Source organism: Emys orbicularis, chromosome 2 (assembly GCF_028017835.1).
Source record: "Emys orbicularis isolate rEmyOrb1 chromosome 2, rEmyOrb1.hap1, whole genome shotgun sequence".
NCBI classification, from domain to species: Eukaryota; Metazoa; Chordata; order Testudines; family Emydidae; genus Emys; species Emys orbicularis.
In genome coordinates this window covers 275,638,055-275,656,826 of record NC_088684.1, presented here as the reverse complement: position 1 = coordinate 275,656,826, position 18,772 = coordinate 275,638,055, and the positions used below count along the sequence as shown (strand labels likewise).

Sequence of the window (18,772 nt, the reverse complement as noted above, 5' to 3'; positions counted from 1 at the left end):
CTTAGTGGTCTTCAGTATATGGAGCCTATGTGCACCACAGACTGAACTGGCTATTGCTTCTAGGTACAAATGAGTTGTTTTAATTTACAAAGCCCTGTGTGTTTTAGGTCCTCATTGAACTTAGAAACATCCTTTTCTCCTTTTGTTGCATCTCCGCAACAGATCAGCATGGATGCTCTTTACTTGCAATCTGAGGACTCCTATCTGTTGAAAGGCCTTCTTGAGTGAATGAAGGAAACACTCTTGTGGGTTCCGTTTAAGTTGACTTATTTTTTCCCCATTACTTCAGTTGTGCAGTGTTTTTAATGGCATAAAAACATCCTAAAATTGATGGGTACATAGTTGCATTCATCTTTTTCTAAGTAATAGAATACAACTTCTAGAAGTAGATCATGCCTGTTAAAACTCATCTCAAAGTAACTTGATTTAAAGTAGCAGCTTCCTGTTAAATTTTATAATTGACACTAACCATTTCAAGTTGCAGTGAATGGAAACTTTGAAAATACAATGCAGCTTTCCTTTAAGTACTTAGTCAATTGAAGCTTATTTCATTTGTCCTGCTAGCAATTACACTTTTCACTGTAAGACTTGTATAATAGTAGTTGAAAAATAAAATTTTGCATATGCTTGAAATGCTTACACATGCTTCTGCTTTAACCTTTGTAGACCATACTGCCTTGCTGTGGAGTATAGAAACAGGAAAGTGCCTTGTCAAATATGTAGGGCATGTTGGATCAGGTAAGAGCCTACGAGGTGCTTGGAGTGGTGTGTGTGTGTGTGTGTGTATACGTATACACGTTAATCTTTCTATAATGGCTTCCATTATAAAGGTTCCCAACTCTATTAGAAAACTCCATTGTAAAGGTTTCAGAGTGGTACCCATGTTATTCTGTATCAGCAAAAACAATGAGGAGTCCTTGTGGCACCTTAGAGACTTACACATTTATTTGGGCATAAGCTTTCGTGGGCTAGAACCCACTTCATCAGATGCATGAAGTGAAAAATACAGGAGCAGGTATAAATACATGAAAAGATGGGGGTTGCTTTACCAAGTGTGAGGTCAGTCTAACGAGATAAATCAATTAACAGCAGGATACCAAGGGAGGAAAAATAACTTTTGAAGTGGTAAGAGAGTGGCCCATTACAGACAGTTGACAAGAAGGTGTGAGTAACAGTAGGGAGAAATTAGTATTGGGGAAATTAAGTTTAGGTTTTATAATGACCCAACCACTCCGTCTTTATTCAGGCCTAATCTGATGGTATCCAGTTTGCAAATTAATTCCAGTTCTGCAGCTTCATGTTGGAGTCTGTTTTTTAAGTTTTTTTGGTTGAAAAATTGCCACTTTTAGGACTGTTATTGAGTGACCAGAGAGATTGAAGTCTTCTTCTACTGGTTTTTGAATGTTATGATTCCTGATATCAGATTTGTGTCCATTTATTCTTTTGCGTAGAGACTGTCCGATTTGGCATGCATGCATGCATGCATACATACATACATACATTTATTTAGTTTATATGCAGAACACTTAAACATGATGAAGGTCCTAAATTATCATGTTAATACAATTCTCATTGACTTTTATCTTTGTGTATAAACTAGTCTACGTAGGTTTATGTGGCTAATAGTTTTAGAATCATAGAATTGTAGGACTGTAAGGGACCTCGAGAGGTGGTCTAGTCCAATCCCCTGCACTCAAGGCAGGACTAAGTATTATCTAGATAATTCCTGACAGGTGTCTGTCTAACTTGCTCTTAAAAATTCCCAATGATGAAGATTCCACAACCTCCCTAAGCAATTTATTCCAGTGTTTAACCACCCGGACAATTAACAAACTGTTACGTGCTCCCCATAGTTTTCTCCAGACTAAACAAACCCTTTCCCTCATAGGTCATGTTTTCTAGACATTTAATCATTTTTGTTCCTCTTCTCTGGACTTTCTCGAATTTTTCCTGAAATGTGGCACCCAGAACTGGACATAATACTCATAGTTGAGGCCTAATCAGCACAGAGTAGAGCAGAAGAATTATTTCTCGTGTCTTACATCCCAGAATGTTTTTTTTTTTTTAATTTTTTTGTATTTTTATTTTTTTGCAAGTGTTACACCGTTGACTCATATTTAGCTTGTGATTCTCTGACCCCCAAGATCCCTTTCCACCGTATTCCTTCCTAGCCAGTCATTTCCTATTTTGTATGTGTGCAACTGATTGTGCTCTCCTAAGTGGAGTACTTTGCATTTGTCCTTATTGAATTTCATCCTATTTACTTCAGACCATTTCTCCAGTTTGTCTAGATCATTTTGAATTTTAATCCTATCCTTCAAATCACTTGCAACCCCTCCCAGCTTGGTAACATCCGCAAACTTTGTAAATGTACTCTCTATGCCATAATCTAAATAATTGATGAAGATATTGAACAGAACCAGACCCCACTCAATATGTCCTTCCAGCTTGACTGTGAACCAGTGATAAATACTCTGAAGGAATGGTTTTCCAACCAGTTATGCACCCACCTTGTAGTAGTTCCATCTAGCTTGTATTTCCCTAATTTCTATATAAGAAGGTCATGTGAGACAATATTAAAAACCTTTTGAAAGTCAAGATATACACATCCACCATTTCTCCCCGTCCACAAGGCTTGTTACCATGTCAAAGAAAGCTATTAGGTTGGTTTGACGTGATTTGTTCTTGACAAATCCGTGCTGACTGTTACTTATCACCGTATTATCTTATCACAAGCCTTCAGGATAAAATTTGACTCTTCACTACTTTACAAATGTTTTTACTATTTAAGCTGACTTCTTTTCTAAAAGATTTTTCCCCGTTACTATGGCCTAAAATTTGGTTTTGTTTTACGCAGTAAATTCTATAAAGTTCCATCCAACGGAGCAAGTAGCTCTTACAGGTATGTAGAATTTTTGTTTCATACATTGTGTTTGTCATAAGAAAGTAAAAACAAACCACTCTTTTTACTGTAACACTGTGTGTTAGCTCTTGCTGAGTAGCAGATATTTTTGATGTTATCCCCACCTTTCCCTCTCCAATTCCCTACGATTTATTAACTCATTGTAATTTAATACGCTTTTGGTGCAGAGATCATGTCTTTTCTGATTTGGGAAATATCTAGTAGTCCTTAGTGTGCAGATGGGAATAATAAATATCACATTGCCATTTTACATTTTTATTTTCTATTCTAATTTTCTTCAAATAAAGAAAAAACTAATGATACTTTTTAATATTAATGAAGCAATTATAGACTTCAAAAGGCAATAATGGAAGGATAGTCTCTGTATAGTGGCTGATGCATGTTATGAGTGTGACAACTTTCTCATTGGCCATAACAACAACAGTACAGCGTTGTGTTCAAATCTGTAGGATGTGGTTAATCCTATGGTTCATATGATTCAGCGATAAGGTGTTAGCTTTAGGATTCAGGAGACAGATTCAGTTGCCTGTTTTGCTACAGGCTGCCTGTGTGACTTCTGGGGCAAGTTACTTAATATCTCTGTGCCTTACTTCCCCATAGGTAAATGGGCATAATGGAACTTCCCTGCTAAACAGGGGTGATGAGGAAAAACATTTTCAAGATTGGGAGGCATACAAGGGTTCTGGGGACCATATACATATCTATGAAAGTGAATATTTCTTCCCAGCCAATCTTGTGGTGTCTTTTCTCTAGCATTTATAGTTGACTCTGCTCAAGCTTAGAGTTACATAATAGCAAGGACCATACCAAAATCACAGGTCCATTTAGGTCAATTTCACGGGCATAGAATTTTAAAAATTGTAAATTTCATGATTTCAGATGTTTAAATCTGAAATTTCAGTGTTGTAGCTGTAGCAGTCCTGACCCAAAACTGGGTTCTGTGGGGGGGATTCGCAAGGTTTTTGTAGGGGGGGGGGTCGCAGTATTGCCACTCTTACGTCTGTGCTGCTGCTGGCGGTAGCGCTGCCTTCAGTGTTGAGCGGCTGGAGAGTGGTGGCTTCAGAGCCCAACTCTGAAGGCAGTGCTGCTGTCAGCAGCAGCGCAGAAGTAAGGGTGACATGGTATGGTATTGCCACCCTTACTTCTGCGCTGCTGCTGGTGGCGGCCCCCCTACAATAACCTTTCAGAGTAGCAGCCGTGTTAGTCTGTATCCGCAAAAAGAACAGGAGTACTTGTGGCACCTTAGAGACTAACAAATTTATTAGAGCATAAGCTTTCGTGGGCTACAACCCACTTCTTCGGATATGCATCCGAAGAAGTGGGTTGTAGCCCACGAAAGCTTATGCTCTAATAAATTTGTTAGTCTCTAAGGTGCCACAAGTACTCCTGTTCTTTCTACAATAACCTTGCGATTCCTCTCTCCCCTCCCCCCCAGTAGCCCCTTTTGGGGATGGGACCCCCTCCCAGGTCTCCCCCATGAAAATCTGTATAGTATAGGGTAAAAGTACACCAGATTTCATGGGAGAGACAAGATTTCATGGTCTGTGACATGTTTTTCACGGCCATGAGTTTGGTAGAGCCCTAGTAATAGCAGTAAGGTTGAAATATTGTTGCAATTATAAACCTCATTTTCCTTCCTCCAAAAGCCAAAGCTGAGTTTTCTGTTTAATCTGAAGTTGCTCAAACAAGCCACTTTTGAGATATGGGATGCTGAAAAATGGCAAAGTTCTTAACCTCTACACCAGTGGTTCTCAAACTTTTCTACTGGTGACCCCTTTCACATAGCAAGTCTCTGAGTGCGACCCCCCCCCCCCTTTACAAATTAAAAACACTTTTTAATATATTTAACATCATTTTAAATGCTGGAGGCAAAGCAGGGTTTGGGGTGGAGGCTGACAGCTCGCGACGCCCCATGTAATAATCTCGTGACCGCCTGAGGGGTCCTGACCCCCAGTTTGAGAACCCCTGTTCTACACTGTCCTCTAGTGTGAAGTGAATTTATAATTGAAAAAAATAAACCCAGAATGCTGAAGGTAGGAAATTATCAGATAAAGTTTTAACACCAACCTTGATTGTGCCCTTGTTTCTACCAATCCTCCTCCTTCTAGCATTTCAGTGTAGGGCCACAAATCCTCACTAAAATATGCCAAAGAATACTCCTCATCTAGATCTACCAGCCACATGTGCTGGAGATTCCACTATGAGCCAGAAGCCATCTCACTTCATACTTTCTCATAGGGGCAGTAACAGAGACCAGCCTGTACCTTTTTCCTAATTACATAGATGGGCAGCAGATCCCACAATATCCTGTGCACCTTCACATGAACTTGAAATCCTCATGGAATGTACCTTGTATAGGCCACGGGTGTGGGAGAGTTATCCTTATGCAAAGAGAGGCTATTGTTTCTAATTCACATATGCTATCGAGATTTAGGTTTCCTTTATGCAGCAACCGGTAGGTCTGTAGCCTTACAGAATTTGATGCTACATTGAGCTACTCAAGGTAGAAACATATTTGTTGGTTTGGATTCTACTTAGAAGCAGACTTAATTTTTGTGTCTGATGATAAAAATCCTTGGATGACAATGGGAAAGAAGAGGGGGAGAAAATTCCTTTTTACTTCCTAAAACATTAAGGACACAACGTCAGTTGTTTTACTAATATAAAATCCATATTTAAATTTGCTAGTAACATCTTAGTGTTTTGGAACAGAAGACTAATAAAATGTTGGAAGCATACACTATTTTCAATGGTATGTTTTCCCTAAAAGAAAGTGAATGTTTTCATTTTAGGAGTAATTAAGTTGGATTACTTCTCCCCTTTTGCATAATGAATCATGTTCTCAGCAAACTGTCAAGCCTGGGAAACAACCATTTATGCTGAGTCTTACCAAAATTTGTTAGAAAAAAGTGTTATTCATGCAGCATAGCCAAAATGTGAAAACAAAACATTTTCTTTATTGTGTTTATGGAAATATACTTATTCAGTTTATTTCTGTGCAGCATCTGGAGACCAGACGGCTCACATTTGGAGATATATGGTACAGTTGCCCATGCCTCAGCCAACATCAGACTGCAATGTAAGCAATAAACTTACACAAACTAAAAATTGATCCTAGGGCAACTTCATCCAATTTAGGTGGTATGATTACATGTAGAAGTGTAATAGACACTTTTATTTAAAGGGATATTTTCAACTCAAATTTGGCCCAAATGTTACATTTTTGTAAAAAGACAATTATAAAACTCTGTGGTCAATAGATTAATTTCTATGGCCTTCCTTTAGTGTTTCCAAGCCGTATATTGCAGCACTGAATCTGAAAGTGCAACTGACTACATTGATTTTTTTTTCCAAATGAAGAGAATTGCATAATTAAACAGAATAGTGACAAGTAAAATTTTGCATTGTAATCCAAAATATAGTTGTTAATAAAATTGTATAAAATAAGATTAAAGTTGAGTGCACCTCTAACCACTTTGTAAAAAAAAATTGTGTAGGCACATTAGTAGGTTGTTCATGGGTCACATATGTATCAGTCTTAACTAGCATGAATAATGAACTGGTATTCAGGATTTAGCTTTATCTTGTATCCATTCATCAATATTTAGACTGAATTCAGTAGAAGTTCACTAATTTGTACTAATAACAGCGAGACCTATTATGGATTACCAAACTTTCTGAATTAGTCTCTGATCCTGCAAATGCTTAAATACATCCATCCATGGGACTATTCACAAATGTAAAATTACTCACATTTAGTGAGTCTTACAGTATCTGGGCTTAAGTAAGTCCCAAATTCAGCAAAGCACTTATGTATGGGCTTCAAAGAGTCTTAGACATGTGTTTTAAAGTTAAGTGTGTGCTTAAGTTCTTTTCTGAATTGGGGCCTTAGAGAGCAAATATAATAAGGATAATGCCTCTATGTATTTCATTATTTTAGTAAGTATAGATCAGTTTTAGTCTACGTTTTTTATTTTAAAACATTATACAGATGTACTATAGTACATTTTCTAAAAGTAGTGTAATATTAGTAATTATGGTCTCACTTCAGTCTTTTGCTATTAAATCTTTGCCAAGAACTAGGGAGAGACTGTCAGTTATTTATATAGTTATATAACAGACATATGCTAACTTAATTTTGCTAATCCACAAAGCTGCTGTGTTCTACTGTACAGATTCTGGTGCAGTGTTTTATTTGAACTGCCAGATAGACAAAATCTAATGAGACTAAGCTCCATCAATGTATTTGAATGTGCTATACATTTTGGGTATGTCTACACAGCAGAGGAAAACCCATGCCAGCTGACTCGGGCTGTGGGGCTGTTTAACTGCTGTGCAGGCTTGGGCTGGAGCCTGGGCTCTGGGACCCTGCAAGGTGGGTGGATCCTAGAGCTCAGACTCCAGCCAAGCGCAGAAGTCTACACAGCAATGAAACAGCCCTGCAGCCTGACCCCGTGAGCCTGGGTCAGCCTTGGGTTTTTCTTTGCTGTGTGGACATTTCCTTTTAGCCTGAAATGTACCAGCTACCACCCAGTAACCCTATTTTTTTGTTGCATGTATAAATTAAGGTATGGTCTTCCATTGTATGAGGTATCTTCACCCACCTTTCTGGTCTATGGTACTAGTGTATCTGGATTTCAGGCCCACTCTGATATCTGCGACCTATGTGTAGGGTAGGTTAGATGGTGTACAGGTTAATGTCCAGTCTGTCCTTGGAGGCTAGGGTATGTAGGAATTGTCAGTGCGATAATGGCACAGTAGGCTTTCTGATGTGTGAGACTAGTGTGTTTTAACTCTGATTCTCATGCACTTGTGCTGCAGTGTTTTGGTTACAAAAACTGTAAAGGAATGTTTCATTCCAACAGTTTCTTTGACATGTTTAAAATTTCAGTGAAAACGCTTCTAAAGGTATTTAAAAACTTTTTAATAACTGAAATTTGGGGCCCAAAGTGCTAGTGTTTTATTGATTTTTGTTAACCACATAACCTTTTATCAATCCCTCTAACTTGTTATCAAACCAAATACTCCTACTTAAAAAATAAAGCTGTGTAAAAGTATGTTTAAACTGGATATTTTGCTAGTGGATTTCTGTGCAAAGAATCCTATACCCTAGTTCCAGAAATTAGGGGCAAAACATAATAGTGAGCTAATATGTGACTTAGTCAAGACACTGTCAATATTTCTATTGTAACCTTCCATTTTTAGTTGTCTGAATGCCGGCCATTTCAGATAATTTCTCACTGATTTGTCATGGCAAATATAAATTCCCTTTCAAGTTTGCAAGGATCTATTTTAGATTTTCAGAGAGAGAGTCCCTTTCCCCAGTGAGTTTAGCTAGTGGCAAAGGTTGGGTGGAAATTTTTACGAAACTCAAGGTGAAAATTTTAATTATATATGGTGGTTTACTTTTTTTGGCCCTTTTCGTTTTCAAAGAGATATACAAATGCTCCTCCTAGCACCCAAATCTGTTAGGAAAGTAGTATTTTCATTTTGCAGATGAAAAAACTAAGGGGATGTCTACACTGCGAAGGCTATACCGGAATAGCTACAGTGCCATAGCTATGCTGGTATAACCCTGTAGTGTAGAAACAGCCTACATTGACAGGAAGAGGTTTTTTCCATCGGTGTTGGAACATCTCATCCCTGGGCAATGGACTTAATGGAAGCCTTCTTCCATTTACCTGTTTGCGTCTATACTGGGAGTTAGGTTGGCATAGGTACATCGCTCAGGGATGTGGATTTTTCACATCCCTGGCCTACGTAGCTATGTTGACCTAAATTTTAAGTGTAGACCAGGCCTCTGGCACGGAGGTTGATTTGCCCAGGGCCAAAAAGGGAATTATTGTCAGAATGAAGAATAGAATTTTGGCGTTTCTAGCTCCCAGTCTCTTGCTGCATACACTGGGCTGTGCTTGTGTCAAAAGAAATGTACATTTAGACTTACACACCCTGGCAAGACCTTCTGATATAGTAATTAATGTAAACTTGTAATTACTTAACATAAATTACAAGTAAAACTAGATGCTTTGATAGCCTCTTACAGGTCTTCCTCTGTGTAAGGTGCTTGCTGGGTAAGAATAGATGCGGTACAGTACTAATTTTAAATTTGTAAGTCTATTTATACTTTCACTACAATGAGAAAATCTCTGTTCACAAGAGATTGGCCACTAAACAGTGTATTTAAAGATTACAGATATTGCAGGATTTTTCTTGGTATGACCAAGATAGCAGGGAAGAATTGCGGGGGCGGGGGTGGATGACTAAGGGTAAGTAAAGGTCTGTTGAAGAGTTAAAGGGGTAATAGATTCATAGATTCCAAGGCCGGAAGGGACCATTGTGATCATCTAGTCTGATGTCCTGTATAACACAGGCCATAAAACTTCCCCAAAACAATTACTAGAGCAGATCTCCAAAACATCCAGTCTTGATTTAAAAATTGTCAGTGAAGGAGAATCCACCAGCACCTTTGTAAATTGTTTCAGTGGTTCATTACTCTCACTTAAAAATTATACACGTTATTTACATCTAACTGGTACGTGTGCACCATCCATTCATTGATCCCATGTCTTGTGGCTCTCTCTCATACCGTGTTGCACTGTGTGTGCGCACATTAATTTCATGTCTTGCTGTGTGTGTCATGGATTGACACTAAAATTGGATGCTTTCGCTTACTCCCACCTGTCTTCCCTGCATCCCCAGCCTTTTCTGCATGGGAGACCAAACCCCAATATGATTGTGGATGAGAACAGGGGAAGTTCAAAAATTCACAGACTGACATTTGACTTGCCCAGTGTGTGGAGGAGGAGTGGGGTGTGAGGGGAGAAGAGTGTCTGGTGTTTGATCTCAGCTCATTATAAGGCTCAGGATTCTGAATCTCTCTGACCTCCCAGATCTTGGGGGTGTTGGTAACTCGGTAGGAAGATGCTGGGGTGTCTCTATTGGGGGGGCTGCCTGGGAATGTGGTTTGGCCCTGGGTGCTATCGAGTCCTGTTCCGTTATATGGTGGGATTTGTCAGGAAAAGCGAAAGTAAAATGAGAGAGGCTTGGACTTGGTCCCCAGAAAGCTGCTTGGCGTGCTTTGAAGTCCGGAGGATGCAGAGACTCGATGGGGAGCGAGGGAACCCCCAAAGCTCAGCCCTCTGGGGAGAAACTGCAGTTGAGGAGGAGGCACCATCACCATGTGCAATCCAAGTCAGAGTGGTCCTGGGGATGTAGCCACCGGGCTGATCAGGAGCCCAGCCATCCCTGGTGGAAGTGCTTGGCCCTTGCCTTCCTCCTGCAACCACAGCCCCCCAGGAAAGGAGGCTCAGCATTGCCTGGTGCTGGTGGATACAGGGGGGATCTGATTTGTAGCTGGGACAAGGCGCAGGAATTGCTGTGGGATGGGAAGCGGAGCAGTTGCTTGTGTCGGGGAGGCACTGGGATCCTAAACACCAGCTGCAGACAGGCCACGTGGAGTAAGAAATGCGGAGGAGCAAGGTCTATGGTGACTGTGACTTGATGCCTCCTCCTAGACCCCTTTCTGCCTCCACATCCTCCCGTCTCCTGACTTTGCCCCTTACATCCCTCTGTGACTCTACACATACTTGACTTCAACCCCTCTGCTTCCCCCTACATTCCCTCAGTAATACTGTAAATGCTATTTACCCTAATTATTTAGTGCCTAATCATAATATACAGCTCAGTGTCTTCTGAGAGCTGCATAAGTTCTAGTGAAATATAGTAGGCTACCCCTTGGTAATGCACACTACAAAGGCTTTGCTGGAACAACTATACTGGTATAGTTATACCAACAGAGCCCCTTAGTGGAGATGCAGCTTATGCCAGCAAAAGGAATACTCTACGGTTAAACCATCTCCCCTATGTATAGCTGTCTGTGTATCGTTGTTGGGTTTTTTGCTGGTATTGCTATGTCAGGAGAGTGTTGTTGTTTTTTGAAGTACAACTTCCCATTAATAAATAGAAAAATTGTTCATATTTATACTCTTGTGATTAACAGCAAATGTCTGGGGAAGATGAAATTGAGTTTTCAGATAAAGATGAACCTGATGGAGATGGAGATGGTTCCAGTGACTGTCCCACTATCCGAGCTCCCTTAACCTCCCTGAAAAGCCATCAAGGAGTAGTCATAGCAGCTGACTGGCTGGTTGGAGGGAAGCAAGCTGTAACAGCTTCCTGGGATAGGACAGCAAATCTGTATGATGTGGAGACATCTGAACTTGTCCATTCGCTAACAGGTATCTCTTTGCTTATATGAAAGCTTTTTAAGATTGCTGGTTTGTTTCTTAGTAATGATCACTCTTTCCAAACATCACAATCTTCTGGGTGAGTAATGTGTCTTTTGGGGGCAGGAAGAGACTTAAACATAAAGCTTAAGCTACAAGGAGGAGCATAAATATTACATCACTATTTATGTATGATATTAATTCATTGAATGCCATGAACATGTCATTATTCTCCTTTGAGCATGGGTTAAAATGTATAAAATTGAGCAATTGTTTTTGAAACTTAGTGCAGCAGTTTTTCTTAGTACTTCTTAACAATTTCATTTTTCATACCTCTGCTACTTCAGGTAGCAGTAATATATGACTACTTAATGGTCAGATGAAATGACTATTCATTAAATTGTAACTTTCAAATACAGCTCTAAATGTCTACTACAGCAGTAACATTACTAATTACTATTACCAGACCAATTACTGTTTTTTACTGTTTTTGCAAAAATTGTGTCTGATCAGCATTTCATTCCAAATGTTTGTGGAAATGAAAAGTCTTGCGTTTTCGTTACCTTATATGTTCTCATCTGTGGTTGTAGGGCATGACCAAGAGCTAACCCATTGTTGTACACATCCCACTCAACGTCTTGTGGTGACATCATCACGTGATACAACCTTCCGTCTGTGGGATTTCAGAGATCCTTCTATCCATTCTGTGAATGTCTTTCAGGGCCACACAGAGTAAGTGACAGTTGCTTCACAGGTTTTTTACATATTTAGAAGGGATGAATGTATTGAGTTGATAAACTGTACCAAAAGATTCCTGTACTTTTTGTGATATTAAGACCATCTTTGTGTTAGTTTAGGAAACTTTGCCTTTCACAGAAACCCTTTAATACTCTCCTGCAAATGTAATACTGTGGCATTTAAATACTAAAAAAGCAATAATTGCACTTGCTGTGTTGTTGCTTACACAATAGGTCTCTTTTTAATTAGGCATCTTTAATAAGTAGTTCATACTCTTTACATTTAAATTTATTGTAAATTCTTGTTTAAGCAGTGCTGTGTGTAGTTTAGGAACACTGCTGTAAAATATTGATGAAGAGAAATTTCCCGTCCCTTATTTGTTGTAATCTTAACGGTGAAATAAAGGTGACTTGTACAGAACCAAGAAAACAAATTAAAGACAACATTTTAAGTTTCTATACTCCTTTTTCATTTTGCAGTCATTTTTAACTTCACAGTTTATACTTACAAATTAGAAGCATGCAAATATTTCAGACATTGTTTCACCTATCAAAAATGACTGATATGTTTTAACACCTTTTTGATGAGTTTTGGGATTTGATGCTGATCTGCTGGCTTCTACTGAAGATAAGCAGAAGTAGCTGTATGAGTCTCTGAATATGGTGGCAAAGCATACCCTTTTTGAAGTAAAACAATGATGAGGGAGATGAGGAAAGCAGAAGGCAAACGTTCTAAATATTTTACCCAAATTAGAAAGTGGTATAGATTTAAAAGCCCTTGCTGCTTGCGAAGTTTGAAAGCAAAGCTTGACTACCAGAAGGTGTGTGTGTATGTGGGGAGGGTTTCCCAAAAGTTGAGCACTGACTTAAATAGGAGTTTCCTTTTATTCTCAATTAGATATTTCCATGTTGCTGCTTAATAATTTGAAATTTTGCTATATCAATAGTTTTTGTAAGTGCCCACCTCCTTGTTCCAAACTCAGATACACTATCTCAAGAGTGTGACTTCCAAACTCTGATGGGTGTCAGTGTATCACAATTAGCCATTTACTGATCTGTTTTTTCCTTACAGTAGAGTAGACTGAACCATGGCCTGAGGGCTGGAACTGGTCTGTGGCCTTGTTAATGGTGGCCTATACATAAGAGGAATTAGGTTTTGTGCTGCTCATACTCCTTCCCCCTGTGCTTTAATACTCACAGGTTATACATACAGAGCACAGAGGGAAGAAATGTGATTTGAAAATTAATGCTTTCATGATGTCAAATGGCATGGATCTTGAGAGGCTGGAAAAGATGAAAAGGATAGAAGATTGAAGATGAAAAATTACCATCTGAACTATTGCAGATTGTGGTGGGGGCTATGTTTTTAACACTAGAGACAACTTTTGACCATTCTTTGGTCACTTTTCCTTCAGCTTCAACTACCACTCCTGTCTCCATTTGTCTTCTCTTTTTTGTGTCTCATTCTTTTGCATATTTGTCACCTTTAGAGTCCTGCATCAGAGTTTGGTCAGCATTATCTTACTGATTTGATATAGCACTTTCTCTCCTGCCAATAGTTAATTTAAAAAACTCTTACTTTACTGTATATCAGTTATATTTTTATCTACTTTATTTTTGGTACCTTTTATGTCAGAAGAATGCTTTTACAGCCTTAGATCCTAGAGATGCTTACAATTCATACTTTGTGGAAGAGATGATGCTTTGCTCTAAGCAGGATATTATACCTGAGAGATATCCTAAGCTTGCTTGCAAGAGGAAAGCTCCGTAGTTCATAGATGACATACTTCTGGTCCGTGTGTCTGTTTTTATGTGCTGCACATAAGTCCCACAATGTGCTAGCACAGCTGGGTATGCTCTGCTCCCATTATGTAGTATGAGAGCAGTTCTTTTGCCTTCTGGAATGAGGTATAACAGAAGGAATTGATGCAGGTATAAGTAATCCCATTGTAGCACTGAGTATTTTATTAGGCTCACACATTAAAAGGAATAGTGCATTTGTCATGGTGACAGGGCTAGCTGCACCTCTGTCCCCCTTGTGATCTCTCAGTGTAGCCCATCAGGTGTTGGGCCTCTTGTGTCTTTACCTATCCAGGTTTGGAATTTTGCAGTTCTCCCACTAGTAGCCCACGTCATGGCTTGGAGTACTTGTGTATCCACTGTTATCACCCAGAGGTCGGAGTTAGGCACCTGTGATTCTTCCCTTTGGAAGTCTTGACCAGTGGTATATAGTGACCATAAGCTTTCTTACATCAGAAGTACTGTTTGTTTAGCAGTAGGAACAAATCTTTTAGAGAAAAAGGATTTTCAGTCTGCTTGTATGTCTGTCTTACTTAAAGTCTTAGTACTCCTTGATGGTAATCTAGGTAGGCCTAACTTCTTCTTCATCCCCAACAGTTCCCTTTGTGTAGCTGGTTCCATTGAACAACTACAGGCTCTCTTAAGAGAGTGTCACTTTAAATTCTGGGAGTGGGTAGTTTTTTGTTGTTTGACCTGGTCCTTGGTGGTTCCTAGTCAGTACCAGTTTTGTAAGCTGGTTGAAGACAGAAGTAGAATCATCAAAGCTTGCAGTTCTAGCATTGTTCCTTAACAATTTTTTAAGTGTCAGTTGATGGGTGGGTGACTGGAGCAATTTCCTTTTTCCCTGCGTGTATTCCAGAATTTTTTTCCCTAAGATACTATTCACACAACATTTTCAAGAACTGTCATGCTATTTATAGGTTGATCAATTTGGGAATATGTAACCTATTTTAATCTAAAAGATCCAAGGGAACATACAAGTACTTTTTAAGAATTGTGTATGTATATAAAAGTAGTGTGGGTGATGTAGATGGCGAGGAATAGATAGTATTCATATAAATGATTTAATTTGCCACTTTTGTGTGTTTCTTCCTGAAGTCACAGATGTTATTCCCACTTGTTCTGGTTGAGATTCAAAACCACTGTTGGATCCTGTTGGTACACGGATCAGAAATACATTTTCCTTCCCCCATTGGAAGAAATGTTTTTTCAGTCATTTTTATCTTTAAAGTGGGAGTAAAACTTTGCACTTCCTGTTCAGGTGGGGCCTAGCATCTGCTTGGTCATCTTAATCAGTAGGAGATAGTAAGTAATCTGAGGCTTGGTCTACACTAACCCCCCAAGTCGAACTAAGGTACGCAAATTCAGCTACGTGAATAACGTAGCTGAATTCGACATACCTTAGTTCGAACTTACCGCGGTTCAGACGCGGTCCACACGCGGCAGGCAGGCTCCCCGTCGACTCCGCGGTACTCCTCTCGCTGAGCTGGAGTACCGCAGTCGACGGCGAGCACTTCCTGGTTCGACTTATCGCGTCCAGACCAGACGCGATAAGTCGAACCCAGAACTTCGATCCCCAGCCGCCGAACTAGCGGCTGGGTGTAGACCAGCCCTGAGACTAAATGTGAATTTCTGTAAGATTATAATTCAGAGGTATTCTGAATACCCTTCTTACCTATGCCATGTAGAGTGTTCATCACAGAGCCCTACAGTTAAATATTTGCAATATTTTGTTCAAACTGCTTTGAGATCATCTTCCAACAGATGGCACCATAATCCTTTATTAAATGCTGAAAATGTTCCGTGACAATACTTGGGCACTCAGCCTCCAGAAGAGTCCCAAATTTAGGAAAAGAGAAAACAAACCAGAATGAGATTCTCCTCAAACATCCATTGCTTTAGCCGCTTAGGGCTGACACTACAGTTTCTCTGTTTTAGATAGGTTTATGCATCAAGCAGCTGCTTGTTTAAAAAAATTGGAAAGATGCATGAGGGAGGGAATCTAAACTAGATGTTACCATAAACAGCTTTTTTTCAGCACAATATTAAAACTCAAAATGTAACATGGCTTAAAAGTACAGTCTCTCTGTCCCCATTGAAGGAAAACAGTCTTTAAAATCACTTGTGTTCAAAGTGTAATGTCACATGATTTTTGTTCGAGCATCTTTAAAATCATAAATTGCAGCTAACATGTTTCCTGAGAGCTATCCTAAGTCTTTCAAGTTGAACATTGAATTATTATAATGCTGCACATGTGCTAAGCTAATTCTAGAGCATGTTACATTTTTATAAAAGCACTCTACATTAAAAATACTAATTGAATTTTTGCTCTCTCTCTTAAAAGGGTAACATAATGAAAAATTAGACTACCATTCATGTTTGATCCATGTAAACCAGACGTAATTAAGAGAAATCAGTAGGTGCAATTCTCAAAAGTAACTAAATCAGACTTCCAGACTTGATATCCTAGGCACATGATAAAATGCTAGTCTTACTTCCAAAGAATGCATCTGTTTTGGTGAGGAGTTCCAGTGGTTAATTACCTTCACAGTTTAAAAATTTGCACTTTATTTCTGGTCTGAATTTGTCTAGCTTCAGCATCCAGCCATTGCATTTTGTCTGCTAGATTGAATAGCCCTCTACTATCAAATTTCTGTTCTCTATGTAGTTAGTTACAGACTGATCAAGTCATCTCTTAACCTTCTCTTTATTAAACTAAACAGATTGAGCTTCTTGAGTCTTTCACTATAAGGCATTTTTTCCGGTCCTTAAATCTGTCTCATGGCTCTTCTCTAAACCCTCGCCTCCAATTCTTCAATATCCTTCTTGAATTGTGGACGACAGTACTGGAGTATTTCAACAGTGGTCGCATCAGTGCCAAATACAGAGGTAAAATAACCTCTCTACTACTACTCCTCTTTCTTCCTCTGTTTATGCTCCTAGGATCTTATTAGCCCTTTTGGCCACAGCATCACACTGGGAGCTTGTATTCAGCTGATTATTCACTGTCATCCCCCAAGTCCTTTTCAGAGTCCCTGCTTCCCAGGATAGGAGTCCCATCCTGTAAGTATGGCCTACATGCTTTACATTTGACTGCTTTGAAATGCATATTGTTTGCTTGCAGCCAGCTTACCGGGCGATCCAGATTGCTCTGTATCAGTGATCTGTCCTCTTCTTTACTTCCCATGCCCCCAGTATTTTGATCATCTGTGTACTTTATTAGTGATATTGTTTTCTTCCAAGTCATTGATAAAAATATTAAATAGCATAGGGCCAAGAACCAGTCCTTGAGGACCTTGTTAGAAACAAACCACTTGATGATTCCCTATTTGCGGTTAACCAGTTTTTAATTCATTTAATATGTGCCATGTTGATTTTGTATGTTCTAGTTCTTCTTCGAGTGCTTGCTCATGTCCATTCCATATTAGGGGTGTGTGCTCGCCACATGCACCGGTGCCGCAAGTCTTTTCCCTCAGCATTATCCGTAGGGGACCAGCTCTGGTGCCCTTTGGGGTGGCACCTGCATGGCGTGGTATAAGGGGCGCCGCCGGCTCCCCCGCGTCCTCAGTTCCTTCTTGCAGTGTGTGAAGGTGCTGGTACGTCTGCTGCTTTGGCTAGCCTTTTTTCTTTCTCTGTTCTTGCGAACTTTGAAATGCTGTAAAATAGTTATATAGTTAGTAGTTTCTTAGTTATCCTTAGTAGTAGTTCTTGAATTCTTCGTTAATCCCGGACGGGACCCAGCTGGGGGTCGGGACATGCCCCGGTCCCCAGGCTTTAAGCCCTGCGCTCGCTGCAAATGACCTATGCCCGTCAGCGATCCACATATCAGATGCCTAAGGTGCCTAGGCAAAGGGCACATAAGTGACAAGTGCCGTATCTGCAAGTCCTTCAAACCTAGGATGAAGATGGAGCACAATATCCGTCCAAGAGCACTCCTAATGGAGTCGGCACTCACTCCGGCACTGGAGCAGTGGTCCGACTCCACACCGAGTGTGACCTCCGTGCGTAGTGCTCCCCCGGCGCCGTCCACGAGCTGGCACCGGTCTCCCTCCATGGCTCCGCTTAAGAAGCCAAAAAAGACTGTGAGGAGAAGGTCTCCTGCCTCCTGCAAGGAACAGAAAGGGCAGGGGGAGAGCCAAGACCCGTGTCAGGCAGCTCAACGTTCCCCTCGGGGAAGTCGAGTCCCAGCTCAAGTTGAGCGGTGCAGCCCACCCTATGCTTTGCCTGCGACTCCAGATAGCGACGCCTGAGGCCCTTCAAGCAACTCAGGAGATGCTGACGCTCTCTACTTAGAACATACCAAGCCTTTCTGTAAATCGACTCAACGCTTTATTGCTACAGCGGATAGAATGAAGGGTCATTCGGTGTCCTTGCAGAGGATTTCCAATTGGATTACCTTGTGCATAAGGACCTGTTACAACCTGGTGGGGGTTTTGCCACCACTCAGAGACCACTCGACGAGAGCGCAGGTGTCTTCGGCGGCCTTCCTGGCGCACATCCCGATCCAGGACATCTGTAGAGCCACAACATGGTCCTTTGTTCACACATTTACGGCACATTGTGCCATCACTCAGGAGGCCAGGGACGACGCTGGGTTCAGCAGAGCTGTGTTGCAATCTATGCGTCTGTGAACTCATACCCACCTCCAGGGGTACTGCTTGGGTGTCACCTAATATGGAATGGACATGATTAAGCACTCAAAGAAGAAAAGACAGTTACCTTTTCATGTAACTGGTGTTCTTCAAGATGTGTTGCTCATGTCCATTCCATGACTGCCTTCCTTCCCCACTGTCGGAGTTTCCGGCAAGAAGGAACTGATGGTGGGGGGGAGCTGGCAGCACCCCTTATAACGCGCCATGTGGGCGCCACTCCAGAGGGCGCCAGAGCTGGTCCCCTACAGATACTGCTGAGGGAAAAACTTCCAGCACCAGTGCATGTGGCGAGCACACACCCCTAATATGGAATGGACATGAGCAACACATCTCGAACACCAGTTACGGAAAAGGTAACTTTCTTTTTCTTAATTAAAATACAGTTTCGTATCAGGTCAGAAGCCTTGAATGAGAGTTGCTGAGTGCTCTAAAATC

The 18,772-nt window shown here is 40.5% G+C and overlaps 1 protein-coding gene across 1 annotated transcript in view; it reads left to right on the top strand.

The window, feature by feature from the left end:
* WDR37 (WD repeat domain 37) overlaps nt 1–18,772 on the top strand; it is a 62,465-nt gene that overhangs the window by 27,817 nt on the left and 15,876 nt on the right. The window contains exons 7-11 of the mRNA XM_065398947.1: nt 667–738; nt 2,858–2,902; nt 5,926–6,002; nt 10,923–11,160; nt 11,739–11,880. Of these exons, the coding sequence (XP_065255019.1) occupies nt 667–738; nt 2,858–2,902; nt 5,926–6,002; nt 10,923–11,160; nt 11,739–11,880 (574 nt within the window). The remainder of the gene's footprint in view (nt 1–666; nt 739–2,857; nt 2,903–5,925; nt 6,003–10,922; nt 11,161–11,738; nt 11,881–18,772) is intronic.